This window comes from Ruditapes philippinarum, unplaced genomic scaffold, assembly GCF_026571515.1.
Source record: "Ruditapes philippinarum isolate M1 unplaced genomic scaffold, ASM2657151v2 ctg3864_1_1_1_1, whole genome shotgun sequence".
NCBI lineage: Eukaryota > Metazoa > Mollusca > Bivalvia > Venerida > Veneridae > Ruditapes > Ruditapes philippinarum.
In genome coordinates this window covers 247,427-264,708 of record NW_026859228.1, presented here as the reverse complement: position 1 = coordinate 264,708, position 17,282 = coordinate 247,427, and the positions used below count along the sequence as shown (strand labels likewise).

Below are 17,282 nucleotides of genomic sequence, written 5' to 3'. Positions count from 1 at the left end.
AAGTCTGGTAAACAAAGTGCGACTCCTGCCTCTAGAGGCCCACCTAGCCTTGGTAAAACTGCGGGTAGTTTAGGGGACAGGGAAACATCATTGACAGAAAATATAAGGAGAAAACTTTTGCACAGGTAATTTTAAGTTTGTTTCTTTTGGTTTAGGTGAAACAGATCATATGGTCTTATAGCAAACAACTTTATTAGTGGCTAGACACCTGCATTTAACAATCAACATTTATACAGTCTAATTGTGCCAGACAAAAAGATTAAAACTTTTGCATGGATAATCTTTTGCCTCTATGAGCTCAGCTGATCATTTAAACATAGACTGATAATTACAACTTACAATTACAATTTGTAAATGGTTAACATTGTAAATGAAATGTAATTATTTGTTTTTCTTTCCCCCCCCCCCCAGACATATGCAATAGTAGGAGATGATATAGACAAAATGGAGTTTGTATTTGATGAAATAATTCGAAATGATACCAATAGACCACCTCTTCAACCTGAACCTTTGATGACATTTTAAAAGACCTTCGTCATCTTGACCTAATACTGTGATACTTCAAACATTCTATTTTCAAGATGAATGTTATGTCATTCTACATGAACAATGGGATGTTTAAGACTTAACATAGATGTGATGCAAAACCATATTAATACAAAGTGAAAAACTGTGATATTATTTATTTTCAATATTAAAAATGATTCTACGTAACATATTATTCATGACTTTATTCCAGTTGTCTCAAAAATAATTTTATCAAGAGAGTTACAATCACATAGTATCATGAAGATTTATGGAATAAATCGATTAACAATCACACTTGTATTTTATGTTGTTCTTGAACATTGATTATGTAATGACAAAATGACTTTTTTGTGAAGCATTCAATCTTAACTCACACACAGGGATAAACAAAATGATTGAAAAGTTTTTCCTTTTGATAGGAACCTTTTTTCTTGAATGCCGTATGTATTTACTACTGGAATATTAATAGGTTGCTTTACAGTCATAGTGTCCCGTGAAGATGAAAAACATTATAACATTCAATTCAAGTAAGCTTATTGTCTTCATCGTACCCGTATTCATAATGTGATAGAACGTGTACACATGTATTTAATGCCGCATAAGATGAAAAGGAACCTTACATTGGCCACGAATCATAACTCAGAAGAGTAGTTGGAACTTCATCGATTAATCTGCTAAGGGTGTTGTCGGTTGATGATCGATTGATGTTCGAGGTCACAAGGGCCATGATACACTAAATTTTCTTCCACAAGAAAACTAGAGAATGCAGATGTCTTATATATTGCCTGTGGAAGGAAATGTATCAGCACCGTACAAACAATTGATTATTAACACAAAGTTGACAAGAGACAAGAATCTTAGATTTATGAAAACTGGAAGTCAAATGTGACAATGGTGATGATGGTTTATTTAAGTAATAAGTATGTCCATGAGAAACATGGAATTTGAGATTATTTCATCTCTAGGAACAATTTAAAAGGCATATTCATGGTCATTAAAACAATAGTGTATTTATTTATATTTTTATTAAACTCTCACCAGAGCACAATGCATCACCTCATAACATGACATTTATTTACATGTATATACTTTGCAAAAATCCATGCTAGGGTAGAATTGTAAGAGACTACATTGTGCTTATATATATGTATTATGTTCAGACTGTCTCGTTCTTACATACATGTATAATCCTCAAAATAATGGTAAGACATTCCTTGTTAATTTTGACAGCCACTGTATGATATTACTAGGGTTAAGTGATAGATGAAAAGATAAAATGAGACATGATTTTGAAAAAAGCAGAACAAGATGCACAAGAGTTAAAAGCACCATAAACTATGTATTATCACTAAGGAATTTTAGCAAACGGATTAGCAAGGAATTTCTAAGTTAGTAAAACCTAAATGATTGATTGAAGAATTCAGACTCTAATACAAAATTAAAACATTCAGTAATAGGTAAAAGCGTACACTGTACAATATAAAGTTCAACATATATACATAATTCAAAACATTAAGTAGATTTACATTACAAAGCATTGTTTCTAGTTTTCAACATATTACAACATATATTTTCTGTTTTTCTAACCATATCAGTATTTGAGCACAGAAATTTTAACTTTTTATGATTCATTTCATACGTTAAAATGACAGGCTTTTTCACAATTTATTTGGCTCTCATTGGTCATTTGAGCATAACATGGAGTAGCTCTGATTCGAGATCTACACAATTATTACACAACTGACTTGTCTTTTTAGGTTTTTGGAAGATTTTCATAATGAACAGTCTCTGACACGGCATATAAACCTAGCGAAGGGGGACATATAAGGAAATGGCCAATTAATTTTGCAATTATAGTGTTCAACAGCATAAATATCTTATAGAGTTATTATTATATATATTCTAAGGTTATTTTGGCAGTTTCCTTCAACTCAGTGACTCTCTGCAGATCATTAAACCCTTGAGCTGTGCAATTAAATATCAGTATATCCATAAAGTATATGAAGAAAACAAACTAAAGAAATTATCAATTTTATACATAGATTGATGACCACATATTTCTTTCTTTGTAATGATTATATCCACTTTACATGGAATACTTTAACAGTATCAGCCTGCGGTGACCCTATATCGGATGAACAACTAACATACAGTTTTTGTTCTCTGTCACAGTATGTTAAAGCTGTTGGAAAATAAATATTTGCTTTCTCTAGTCCAATAATATCACATCTCTTTAAGCTGCTTGACAGTCTCAGAATAGTGTTACTGTCTTTGTAACATACCAGTATAGTCTCATCTTCTAATTGTTGTTGACCGTAAGGAATATTATATCTTGGGTCTTCAAAAATGGTTTTGACATTTCCTTTCCAATCAATTTTCAAAACCTTGCTATTTTGTCTCCAAACCCCATCCGATACATATATAAACGTTTCATCCCTTCTGATGAAAATTCTGACAGGCCCATAGAATAAAGTAGGAGAACCAAGAACTTCGAGAATTTCTCCTTGAAAATTCAAAATGATTATTTTCTTTGATTTTTTGCAAGAGACAACCAATTTATCCTGGCTATAAGCAACACCATTGCACGATTCTCTTACATCTATACACTGATCTAATGAAAGTTTTGCATCAGAATAAGACCATATCTGAACAATTGTTTCACCATACAAAGTTAAAGCAAGCTTTTTTTCTGGAAGAGTTATAATATCCAACGGACGTGAAGACATCTCTACCACAGTTACAATTACATTTTTCTGAACGTCGATCAGTTTTATATTTTTTGTTACTGTTATCAGCAACAACCATTTTTGTAGGAGCAATCAAAACCATACCGGTAATGTTACATTTTTCTTTGTCTGATGTCTGTTTCATGTCTATTGTATCTATATATTGTAAATCTATTGCTCTTTCTGGGTATGGTTGCACAAATGTTGACAATGTTCCATAGTTATTCTCAGTCTTCAGAAAATCTATAATGCTTGCGTTGCGGGTAAATTGAACACAATCGTTCGCTGTATTTGCATGCAATACAGTCTTTTCCTTATCTGTCAATATTGGCAGACTTTTTCTAATGTTTTTAATCTTAATAAAACGCTTAGTTTGCTTGATCTCTTCTTTAAATGACCTTAACAACGCATGTGAACATTCAAGTTCTTCCGTTATCTCTAAACAAGCATTTAATATGAGTTCCTGTTTACATTTTGCTTCTTTTACAATTGTGTCAGCTTCATTTAATATTCTGGTTTCCATTCTGTCCAAACATTTATTTATCTCTTTCCTGAAGACTTTGATATCTTCAACAACTTTTGCATGACTTTGGTCTAGATGTTGCGCAGCTTTGCAAGCATATTCTATGTTTGATTTACATTTCGTTATCAACGATTCCATTTGTTCTAATATATCAGCCATCTCATCAGACAGGTTTCCAGAAACATCAGGAATATAGTCCACGTTACACTGTTTATGTTCTAATGTAACGCACACATAACAAGCCACAGATGTGTGATCCCTACAATAGAATTCTAGTGGTTTGTCTTGGTGTTTCGTCCAAAAATCTTCCATATCTTCAGATGTTGTAGGTGCATTTACCTGGGTCTTTGGCATGTATTCTTTTTCAACAAGGACATGATTTCTCATTTGGCGTGGCCGTCTATGGTGTTTGAAGCATGTTTCACATAAGTGCTCTTGGCAGTCCTGGCAGAAGCCATAAGCAGGTTCCTTCAAACCATCAATATCACACGGGAGGCATACTAATGTCGAGTCTTCGGCACTTACAGCTCCTAGATCTAATTTCCAAGGGACCTCCATACCAGCCTTAAAATATTACATAAAAAGTATTTATTTATATTGATATTTGTTTCAAAATCACATAAATTGTAATCTTATATACATTGTATGAGAATAACCTATTTTATGCTCTTATTCGATGCTCTCAAACGAGCATAAATGATTTATTATCCTCCAACATACACCTGCATTCAAGCAGCTTTAAAGAAAAACATAACATAAAACAAGGTTAGAGGGCATGCCGTTAAGCCGTCCCGTTTATTTGTCAAAAGATTTACAGGAAACAAAAGAAACAACTCCATTGATCAATACTTGAAGAAAACCTGCAAGTGTACTTCTAAAATTTTCGTGCTCTGCTCTCCGATCCAACCAAACAAACCTAATGAAATTCGATTTCTAAGAAATACTATTTTTAATCAATCGCAGGTAGAATTAACAAATATAATATAATTGGAAAAAGCCAAAGTCAGAAATGCTGCGAGCGGGCTACCCAACCCTACTCCGTCTTGGGAGGGGGAGGTAGGAAGCTCCAAAGCTCTAGATCAGCGGCTGCTTCAATCGCCTATCTGACAAATCCCCAATTTTGAGTCTAATAAAAAACCATTAATTATATGAAATGCATTAAGTTCAGATTAAATCAAAACATGACATTGATATTTTCCCTGAAATAGATAAAACAAGATATCAAAAATCTGTTTAAGGCAATGTTAAATACATAAATTTATTCATGATATTTCGTAATATATGAAAATTATATTTAAAGAAATTTCACAAATGGACGGCGTGAACGTAATGCCTCGAATGACTATATTTTATCAACTTACACGTAAAATCGTGCATAATTACCGCCAAAACTATAACCATTAAAAACACGAGGAATTACCATATATGGAAAGACACGGTGTATGCACCGTAAATAAATACATACTTTACGTTTAACACATAATCAGTTTACTCAATTTCTGCCGTACAGCCGTACATATTAATTGTAGAATTCATTGTTTTTACAGGTTTATTCTAGAATCTATAAATATTCATAAACTTTAGATTTTAAAATTATATTGTAACTTTTGATATTGACTATCTTATCATCACACCAATAGGATGTCTTGTTCACGGGCACACTCCACGGTAAAGTTATGGAAAGGCGCGATAAAATATATCTATTATCTAAACAAATATTCAATGCAATATTACTTTAGTAATGACAATTGACAATGGTTTATTAAATTTACTATTATCTTAATCTCAAGTTAATTTAATGATAACTGATATTAGATTATAAAGTCATAGAAGATTTTGTCTCATCGACGGTGTTTATTAGCTCAAATAATTTGAATATATTTGGTCTTTCATAATGGAATAGTTTTAGATATTTTTTTTATATTTATATATGCTTTTAATATTTACATTGAAGAAGGATATGAAACTCATCTCCTATATCGGAGTGACATTTTAAACATTTTCTTTCACTGTATTCAATGCGTCTGATTTTTCATCCGCTAGATTCAACTGGTAATTTATGGTTTGATGTCCAAAATTTTATAGAGGATATTTAATGAGATGAAATAAAATTACATCTTACACAACAAACAAACAATTTTTTTTTATTTTATGCTAAAAACAAGTTAAAAGGAACTTTCCATAATATTAACGTAAATAATAAAATCTGTTTTCCCCATTGAGAGCCCCATTTAGTCGGAATTTCTCATTAAAAACAAGAAGTCTTGAGTTGAAAAATTTGATTAAATTTAAAGTTATTTGAATAAAGCATAGCTTCGTAACAGAGTAATGATAATTTCGTATTTTTTCTAGGTTACAAGTTCGTTCGAGAAGGATATCATTCTTGATTTGTTTGTTATTTCGTTAAGGTAACACCTAGCTTGCCATATAGTATAAAGAGTAAGGTATTTTCCTAGTTCTGGTAATTGTTCTTAAGAAGTATGTATTTCAAATGAAAATAGAATATTGAAGTATTTTTTGTGTGCCAAATATAGTTTTTTCTGTATTTTTTCTAGCTTTTATCCTTACAATAGTAATTGTAATCGTTTAGTGCTTTTTAAGAGAATTTGTATACTCTGCTATTATAACGGTACCGGCTGCGTACAATAGGATTAGAATTTTAAATAAAAAGTGTTTCATTACTGTTTGCTTTTACCTCAATTCCTTTGTTACCTTGTGACATTAAAAAGTGTTCAAGGTCATAAAGATAAATTTAATGTGTTTATACATGTAAAAGATAATTCCAAGAAATGTCCAATTTATTCCTTTATCTAGTAATTATGACCTAATAAGAATGCTTAAGATGTTGCAAAAAGTTGCTTTAAGTTTACTTCATAAGAAAACTGAAATATAGCACTGATGTTTTAAGATAACATATTCAAAATATGCTGTATATATAATCAGGCCTCGTCATAAGCGGTGGTCCATTGGTCCGTGACCACCTGATTTTGGCAAGGACCACCTAATTTTACAGACAACTGGTCTGTTAGACCACTTGAATTTTTCAAATGGTGCAGGGCTTACCTGGGAGAATGGTTATTTGGTCGAAAAACGTGTTCTATAATTGTTGTTTAAAACCATTTCTCCGATGTACAGGTATATGTTCATTCATCTCATTAGTTCAAAAGATCTTAGGACATCCATAACTTTTTATTACAGTGTAGTTAAAAAAAGTAGAAAATTATTTTAATAATTAAAGTATAAAATTCATTCAAATGTCTCTAGTACTGCATTGAATTTATAACATTGTATCACTATGGGATATCGGATAAACACATGAATAATGATGCAAACAAAGGCAAAGGAAAAATTAAATATCAAGTAATCTTTGGCTACTTTTTTGAACGATCAGAGATCCATTTTTGTCTTATTTAAAGTACTTTAAAAGGTTATAAATACTTTGTCAGAAATAAATAAATTTCAACAAACAAGCATGTATAATAAATCTGTGAGGAAGATAAGCTCAATTATAATGTAGGAATGTTTCTGTTTATCATTAATATTTCATTGTTTCAAAGACAAGATTATAATAACTTAATAGTTTAATTAAAAATGTTAATCTATAAAAAGCAATTATTTTTCTTATAAGATGTACCAGGAAACAGCAATGAGTATTTGAATAACAGTAAGGAAATAAGTCATTCACAAATGGAAGTCACTTAACCGAAGTATGAGTATTGTCATGTATTTTTCAATGAGATAATAAATACTAAATAGGATTACAATGACTTACTATCTGATCTACGATCGTAAGATTGAAATAGAAAAAATACATGTTTTCTTCAGTTGTTATAAATCTAATAATAAGTATGTCTCTGTTACCAATTTTAAGTGTAGTTTTTCTAAATCTGAAGTTTCCTTAAAAACAAATGAGTAAAAAAAAAGATGGACCACCTGTGTTCAGAAAGGACCACCTGAATTTTGGATCCAGTGGTCCGGCATACCACCTGCTGAAAAAGTTAGTGTCGAGACCTGTATAATTATAATATTTTGATTCATTTTATATCAAAATATGTCTAAATTGATATTAACTCATGACTTTTGTTACTTTGCCATTTTATATGTGATGATTGGCTAACACTTTCTTCGTTTTTAAATTCATTAATTAATTCATTAATTCAATTGTAAGTTCCGGGTAGCGGGCTAAGTTGTTTCCCCTTCTACTAGTATTTGTCTGAATTTATCGAATCTGAAGGATCAGTTCTTAATTGTATCATAAATCTTTTGTGTAAGAGTTGTTTGATTTTGTATTGACATGTATAATGAATCAGTTGAAGTATATTTGTGTAGTAATTAGAAGGTCCTGGGAGGTAAGCCCTTGGTGAAAGGTCTTAGTACCACGCCGATAACGTGCTTATATATACTACCGTTACTTCAAAGAACTTGAACGGTAGTTAAGCAATCGACCGATGTGCAGAGTATCATTTTGATTGAATTTTTATCAAATAAAAAGAAAGAGCAATTTGTGGAGGGTGCTATATATTATTTTCAAATAAGAATTCACTTTCCGTCAATATTTAACTAATTGCATGTAATACCATCATTAAAAGAACTGACATAAGATGCCAAAGAGATTTAATCTCTTAACCAATTGTTTGGAGGTAAAGGGAAAATACTGGTGAAGAGTACTTAACATGTCAAATCTATAGTTTAATTTTGTACGGTTCTTTTATGTTTAAATAAAAGGTATAGTATCTTTTAACTATCCCTCAAACAAAAATACCATGAGTTTTGTTAATTTCATAAACAAAGAATAAAAAAAGTTAAAAATCTTATATTTTGTTTTCCGATTGGCAAATGTTTTAGTTGCAACATAAAATTATCATTGTCAAACTCCTCACAGTGATTTTTTACTGGCTACGCTCTATAGCGAAGCAAAGGGAGACCAATGCATAGGAGTTTATATCAGTGTAAAGTAAAATATTATTGTCACGTGACTTGTTTAATACTTCTTTAGCAAATTAACAAACATTTATCACAATTAGCAAAATTTCGCACGTTGTTAATTTGCTTCGATGTTAACTTCGACATGCTTTATGATTTCAGAAAAAAAAATATAAAAATGAAGCAAATTATACCTTTTTATCCTTATGACGACAATAACATGTACTTAAATTATTTTTGTTAGCATACTTATGAAATTTAATTTGCTATAACATATATATTCTTATATTTCTTACCTTGTAATAATTAGGCTAATATTTAGTCCAACTAATTGTACTGCGCGACAATATATTGTGCTATTTTCGTGTCTGGGCAATATCTCGCCTCTAAAGCGAGAGTCTGTCCCAGAACGAAAATATCTCAGAATCAAGCTTTGGCACGTCAATATATTTTGACTAGGCTAATATTGGACTTTGCAAGCGGAAGTTCAAATAAACTTAACAGGGGAATGCACTCTTTGCAAAACACTCTTTGCGTTGCATTATCTATCTTATTTTAAAGCAGCACGCCTACATAGTCATGCTAATTTTCACGAAAACTTTGAAAATGTATTAACATGTAAAATATTGGGAAGTGAACAAAAAAAATAAGTTACACATTTCAAACAAAAAATGTTCAAAAAATATCCTTTACTGAGTTAGTAACGCAGTAAAAATATGGTGAAAAATACTGCAAAAACAGTAATTTAACTCACATAACATGGAAATTTATACTTTTACAGTTGAGTTCACACTATACCTCCCATCCTTGTGCACTTCTAGTGCACTAGAGCTGAACTAGAAGTGCACACCGTGTGCACTTCTAGTGCACTAGACCATATGACCAGGCTGGTCAGGGAAGGTGACACCTAAATGGTTTATTGGATTATTGCATATCAAGTGACAGGGGACATCCATTGTTTAGCTGCTGTAAGAAAAAAAACTTTGGGAATGCCCTATTCATGAATATGAGTAAGTTAATGTTAAAATCAGCAGTTTTAACATTTTAGGTGATCATGTTAAAGCTTAAAATAAATTTGTTTTTATTTATTGTTATCATATTTTTACTAACCAGCATTTAACTGTAAGTGTAAAAAAATACCCCTTAAAATCAAATGTATATAATTAATAAAGTAAAATTTAAATATGCTCCGTAATGGATAATTAAATAAGTATTTTTAATGCTTTTATTTTTAATGGCCATGTATTTCAATTTTTTAGTGTACAAATGGGAAAATCAATGTGATAATTCTGGCCCAAATAATTAAGTTTGTAACAACATAAACTTTTTTTCATAAGCTCAAACAATCAGTAATCAAGAAAAAGGGTTTATATTTAAGCTAAAATATTATTTTTTATAATAATAACTTAGAGACAATTCCTCATGTTCAATATTGAAAGAGAATATTAATACATTAATTTTAAAACAATCAATATACTGTGATAATTTAGTATTCAACTGTGTAATGCTTGCATATGTTTTAAAGATATAAATAATTAAAATATTATCCATAAAATAAATAAATTTGATAACTTTATTCATGATTTCAATATTAAAAATTTAATGTATAAAGGGAATACTTTTATTGAAGAGGAAAATCTCAAGTCATGCTGTGTATTGGTATTTTCTGAGAGGGACTGTTTTCATTATACCACTCTCCTGCTGATAAGAGGGCCTCAGGGTAAATAACAAAGAACAGTCAATTTTGCAGATTATAAGTATGCATTGAAATTCCCTGGTTTTCTCAAAATGCATGTGAAACATAAGCCCGGGATTCATTAGGCGTTGGAACTCAAGCTAGTTAGTCATATAGATAAATGACCATAATTTTTGTATAATCAAATATACAAAAAATAATCATAATGGCATAAATGCATATTAGATATTATTGTCTCTCAAGCGGAATTTTCTTTATTTATCCATTTATCCACATTTCTTGCCATTCTACATAATAATATATAACTAAAGAGGCAATTCCTCATGTTCAAGATTGAAAGAGATTTTCATTGATTTAAAACAATCCATACACTGTGATATTATGTTGTGTATTTGTATTTTTCTGAGAGCGACTGTTTTCATTATACTGGTCTCCTGCAGATAAGAGGGCCTCAGGGTAAATAACAAAAATGCAGATGTATGCAATATTTATTGAAAATTTCCAGTTTTTCCCCAAAATACATGTTAGACATAGATAAATGACTGTAATTTTTGTATAATCAAATGTAAAAAATAATCATTATGGCATAGACGCATGATAGATATTATTGTCATTATTGTCTTTGAAGTGGAATTTTCTAATCTTATCATAAAAAATGGTTTAAAATCAATATCAGTGTTAACTATTCTAGGAAGACCTGATATCAATATTTATCCACATTACTCGCCATTCTGCATTAAAATTTGCAGCATCTTTTAGTTTCTGAACTGGGAAATGTAAATTATTTCTATTATAGATTTGACAAATTTGCCTTGTCAGTTTTAACACATTTAGAAGATAATATATTTTAAAGAAAATATTTAAATACATGATTATAAAACTCTTGCAACTTCCTTTTCACTTCAATGCAGATTTGTTTTTTTATATAAAATATCATATCATACATGAGAACAAGTGTCGAAAGTCATGCTGTGTATTGGTGTTTTAATATAGTATCCTGTTGGAAAGAGAGCCCCTCAGGGTAAATAACAAAATTAAGGCAGATGATATATATAAGTAGGCAATGTAAATTCTGTATTCTTTGGATGATGGTGCAATAATTTCATTACAAGTAGTACAAAAAGAAAAAAAAAACTGAAATATTTTTGCATTTTATAATAAACTCATAAAAAAATATCATATTGTATAATTATGTAACAATGCATAAAAAAAGAAAAAAGATTGGTGACATCTCAAACAATGGAATTGAAAGATTTTCTAATCTTTTTGTTAATATACATGCCAGTTTAAGTATACTAGTGTCCCACAGGTACATATCAATACTTAATCCACACATATCAATACTTAATCCACATTTCATACACACCACCATTATATATAGAATAATATATATCATTTATATTAATCTTAGATATATCTTAGTTTGAGAAGGTAAGAGAGATTATAAATGAGACAAAATTGACAAAATTTAGGCCAATTATAAACATATTAATTCTTTAATGTATTAAATGCTATTAATGCTTAAACTCATAACCTTTAACTTAAACAACCATAAGTTAAGATAAAAAATAACTAATTTGTATAATTTCAAAAATAAATAAATAAAAAACTGAAAAAAAACCTGACTGAATTTTGTTTAATTAGCATTTCAATGTTTCAAATTTCATTACTAGATTATAATGAAATAGAATCATATTAAATATCAATTAATTTTGTTTATTTATGCACTTATCAAGATTAAAGTTATAATTTTTTATATTTACTTATTCTAACAATTGAGTTTTAAAGTACAAAATCAGTAAAATTAATGATTTTGAAAAATTATTGTTTTAACATTTTTCGTCATATTTAACAAAACACAATATTCACAACTTCAAATTTATTATGAAAAACTATTATACAAATATCTATATTTATCTACCTTTTTGTAAAAGTCAAATTGCTATTCATTGAAATAAAAGGTAACTGCTTAATACATATAATAGGTCATGTGCACTACAAAGTGCACTTATGAAGTGCACTAGTAGTGCACATCGGGTGCACTTTAAAGTGCACTAATAGTGCACATCTAGTGCATTAGTAGTGCACTTTGTGTAACCTATAGTGTGAACTCTTTTTGCTTTTTTTAAGATTTAAGTACATTTTTTTCAAGTTTGAATTTTTATAAATATTTTGGCTTATCTGGAGACATGCAGATTTAAAATAAATATTGTATTGTGTAATATGATATGCTCTCTAGTCACGTTGGTTTAACTCAGCGTAAACTTGTCTTTCTGAGAATGCTTTAACATGTTAACATATGTTTTAGTGGTTAGAATAAAACTTATGTATATTCAATCAATGGTGTTCTAGTAATAACTGACCTTTGGTCATTCTGACAGTAGTACAGATTTTAAAGACGTTCTTTAATTAAAGAATTTTCTCTTTTACCAATTTTGCGTTGCTAAATGGCATGGGGCAATTAAAGGGAATATATCGTGACGTACGTTAGTGTAAAGTAACATAAGAATATGTTGTAGTTTTATCGCTTTGATATAAATTTCTTCAATATAATCAACAAAATTGAAAGAATGCAGACGAGCGCTTAAGGCAAAGCATTTACGGTCGACTATAAATTTAAATTTCTTGACATAAAATAGATAATAAATAAAAAGGCAATTCCATACATTCATGTTTATTTTCATTGAACAAATTTGAGTTCATCTAGTTTGAGGCACCAACAAAGATCATTTATGAGTCATTATCAAACCTAGTTTTATTTTAAAGATCGTGTTTTAAATATTGCTGTATCTTAATTTGAAGATAATCTATTCATAGAAATAAAGTTATAGCCAGTCAATGAAATGTTATTCATGTAAGGTTATTGTAAATTATGCATTAATTATGTCTTTTGTTAACCTAAGATTATATTATTACCATGCAAGATGGTCGCTTACTTTGCCAACCAGTTAATTTCAGAATTACAGCTAAAATGATAGGAGGATTTCTTGTGGTCAGTACAGGAGCCTTACATTTCAGAACGCAAATTATGCATGGTAACAATAGCACAATTTGGTCTAAAATTTTAAAATGGCATAGGATATAGTCGTTTGATGACCACTTTAGCATTTAGTTCAATAGATTGAGGTTTTAGGTAATATGGCCTTTACCTGCTAAATTACTGTAGATTTCCCTCGCTTTGAATTTGGAACAGTCCTTTTAAAGTGTTATGGGCTTAAAAGATGAGCTATCGACAGTGTTGATCCTGGTAATACTACACATAGGCTGGCCTGGCACTATAGTCGTGGCAAAGGCTAATCAGATTCGGTTACAAATGTTTGAGAGTTAAGACATTAAACAACTTTCGCAAGATTTCAGCAAAATCTCTAGTGATACAACTTCATAGAAAATTTGTTTGAAGACTTTTATTGTTGCTACAACGTCATATCGTGTGAATGGTCTTATTTTATGTGTATAGTTCCACTATATTAATCTTAGATGACAAAAAAGTTGAATGACCAAACATGCCTGTCTATCATTTAAGTTCATTTCACATTGATATTTAAAATATCAGTTTTCAATATTTCCTTTTCTATTCAACAACTAGCGTACAATTCATGTTCTCTATCGCAGTATGCTTAAGGATAAAACGTATTTGCTGTCTCTGGTCCGAAATGTTACGTCTTTTAAGCTGCTCAACAGTGTCGGGAGATAGTCACTTTCTTTGTTACACACCAGAATCCTTTTATCTACTGTAGATAGTAATAAACTTCAAAAATGGATTTAACATTTGTATCCAAATAAGTTTTCATAACTTTTCTTTGTTGAATCATATGTGTATCTGACCAGTTTAAAGAGCAACTGTAAACAAATACGTGTTAAACGATCAGTCTTAGTTTGAATAGCAATTTTGATATATAGTTTCGCAAGAGCAACTTTCGAAATTGTTGGGATATTTAAAGTCATGTGAAATGTATGGAAAATGACAGTATAGCTATTACATATATTCACATATTTGTAAACATCGTACACAACATTGTACATATAAAATGGAATATATAATACGAGCATGCATTTAGGAATGTTACATAATAAACAAATGTGTTGTTTTGTTCTATAGAAAAAACAAATTTACGTTTCCTCTGATCATAGTTTTTTTTTAAAAGATCTGTTACTAAAATGTTTCCCCTAAAGTTCATTTGGAACAAACTGGATAAGTTCCGAAACTTTAATAATTCCGCTGAGAAGAAAGCAAAAAAAAAAAAATTGAACTATACTTATATGAAGATAACTTGCTCATTTACACAATTATATAAGATTATCATCTTACTTTAGAATGTTGACAATAAAGATACGTTTTTTGTTGTTTTATGTTTGTTTGTTGCTTTTGTTGTTGTTAAGTTTTTGTAAAGAACAACCTCATTTGTGTCTACCATGAAATCGTTCATTGTACAGGACTTTAAAATGTTTCCTCCTGCTTTGTCTGGAAACAGAACATTTGCATGATGCCTGTTGCATACATTATATCGCATGCTGCTTGAAATATTTGTGATTATTCAGTGTTAAAGACTTTTTGACTCAATCTCTGATATCTGTAGACATAGCAGTGTTTTCTTTCTTTACGTTTTGGCATAATACATAAATGTTTTACTACTAGTTGGGGGGATTTATTTTAAATAATACAAAGTAATACATCTAGAAACTAAATATTTTCATATGTAAAGAATATTTTTTTTCAGGTAAATAACTTTAAACAGATTTGACTTTTTGACTTTCTAAAAAGTAATGAAACAAAAAGCACTGTACATGTACTGTTCTGTATTAGAATGTCATACATAACTATATATTAAATTTCAGAAACATGAATGTCAACTATATTTTAAGAATTTTTCATTGATTAAGAATCTTATTTAGCTTTGATTATTTTTAACATTTTGGTACATTATTGTTTCTGTTAGAATCAAACCAGGAATCTCGAAAGAGATTGCGGGCATCAAGAAGTCCTTCAAAACCCCCTGGTGACCCTTAGTTACTATCTGAAGAAAGTACATTGAGTAAGTCAATGTGTAGGTCAGACACATTTGCACGAAAACACACAAAGTGTGCAGAATCGTTGCTAGTTTGAAGTGACTTGGTTGGTGTATTGGTAACACAAAAATTTCAGTGTATTTTTACTTAAATGGCTATTAGTCTTGTAAAGTGTGTCCAACACTAGCTATGTATATTATTCTTCCTACTATGCCAGGAATAGGAATTATAAATCTATCCTATTTCTGTAAATGTGAAATGACAAACATCTATTTGTCTATTTGTACATTTTTCTGTAATATCAGAATTTACACAGTGTACAATACTATAGTTTGTCAATGTTACTCATTATTTACACATGAAAATAGCATTATTTACAATAATCCATTATTTATAATAATTTATCAATCATTTCTTCATATCAATACAACACTTTTTTGTTTAATTATAGTCATTTAATAGGTCATTAAAACAAAGCGAAACGAGAATAAAATTTGTCCATACTTATAATCTGCTGAAATTTCATATTTAAGCTGTTGAATGTTGTCCTAGTAGCATGATATTTCATATGAGTAATTGTCAGGAGGAATGGCTGCCTTGATGTTATCTAATCTATGGAAAGATTTAGCAATAAATACTAGAACCAATTTCCAAGATATGGGGGCTGGGCAGCACCGCCTGACATAAAATTGAAATATTCTCAGTTGGAAAACTAGCATGTAATTGTTTAGTTAACATTATTTTTTTAGGTATTTTATCTTTTTCTATCTCAAATCCATATATACATTTAAACAACAAACTCTGATTATTATTTACACCCAAAACAAAGAACTCTGATCATTATTTACACCCAAAACAAACACACGTCATTTAACAAACACTTATACGAAAACCTTTTTCACGTATACGTCTTTTATACGAAACAATACTAGACACCTAGCGAGCCCAAGCTCTAAACAACTTATGATCAAACAAAACAATAAAATCACCACAACATGAAGAACACAAAAATGAATATTTTTACAACTCTAAGATACAGTATAAACTACAAACATTCATCCAACAATATTAACTTCACACACAATCTAATCAGTATCAGAAAACACGTAAACTAAAGCACCCAATATTTACATACGAGGGTTGTCCCAATATTCTGTGACAATATTGATTAAAAGCTAAATAAAACAGGTACGAATTTGATATTTTAATATGTTATAAACCCATATAATTTAAACATTTTCACAAATTTTCATAGATAAATATCAACAAACAACAAAAATATGCCATAAACACCATGGCAACTAACTGAATTGCGGCGCACGTCCAACGTCAAAGACGGCGTTAAATCTATATAAGGCGCCTTTCCCAAATACTCACAATGGCTTTCAACGCAATATTGGTATCCATAAATCGTCAATTTCTGACTTAAATCATGTGGTTGTTAATGTCTGTTGATTGTTTGGATGGCATACATTAATTTTTGCTATACGCGAACTTCCGGTCTCGTTACTTCTGTTTTTAGCTGTAGGAAATAGGCGACGAAGATCGGTCTTCCTATCCGTGTTTTCCTTATTTTCGCTTTTTGTAGCGCAAAACTCTGGTTCCGTTCATGCCTTTTGTACACGAATGCTCAGAATATGTTGCTAAACTGTTATATTTGGTATATTTGTTGAAAATCGTTACATGTGTCATCTCGAATTAGTCATGAAACCTGAGTGACATGTTCACTGCGCCGCAAATTCTTCGAACGTCGCCATTTTAACTTTCCTATTTTATATGAGATATTTTCATTTATTCGTATCTTTTTCGTTTTTTAAGTTATTTAACTAAAATTTTCAGAGATGATTTAAACATAGCAGCAGAGGAAGTCAACGTGACA

At 30.2% G+C, this 17,282-nt stretch overlaps 1 protein-coding gene across 1 annotated transcript; it reads right to left on the bottom strand.

Moving 5' to 3' along the window:
* Positions 1-1,538: 1,538 nt before the first annotated feature.
* LOC132755713 (E3 ubiquitin-protein ligase TRIM71-like) lies at positions 1,539-9,191 on the bottom strand. The gene is made up of 2 exons (XM_060746617.1): positions 8,997-9,191; positions 1,539-4,341 (listed from the first exon to the last, which is right to left on the bottom strand). Exon 2 carries the CDS (start codon positions 4,333-4,335, stop codon positions 3,187-3,189), a length of 1,149 nt encoding a protein of 382 aa, XP_060602600.1. The 5' UTR covers positions 4,336-4,341; positions 8,997-9,191; the 3' UTR covers positions 1,539-3,186.
* Between the last annotated feature and the right edge of the window lie 8,091 nt (positions 9,192-17,282).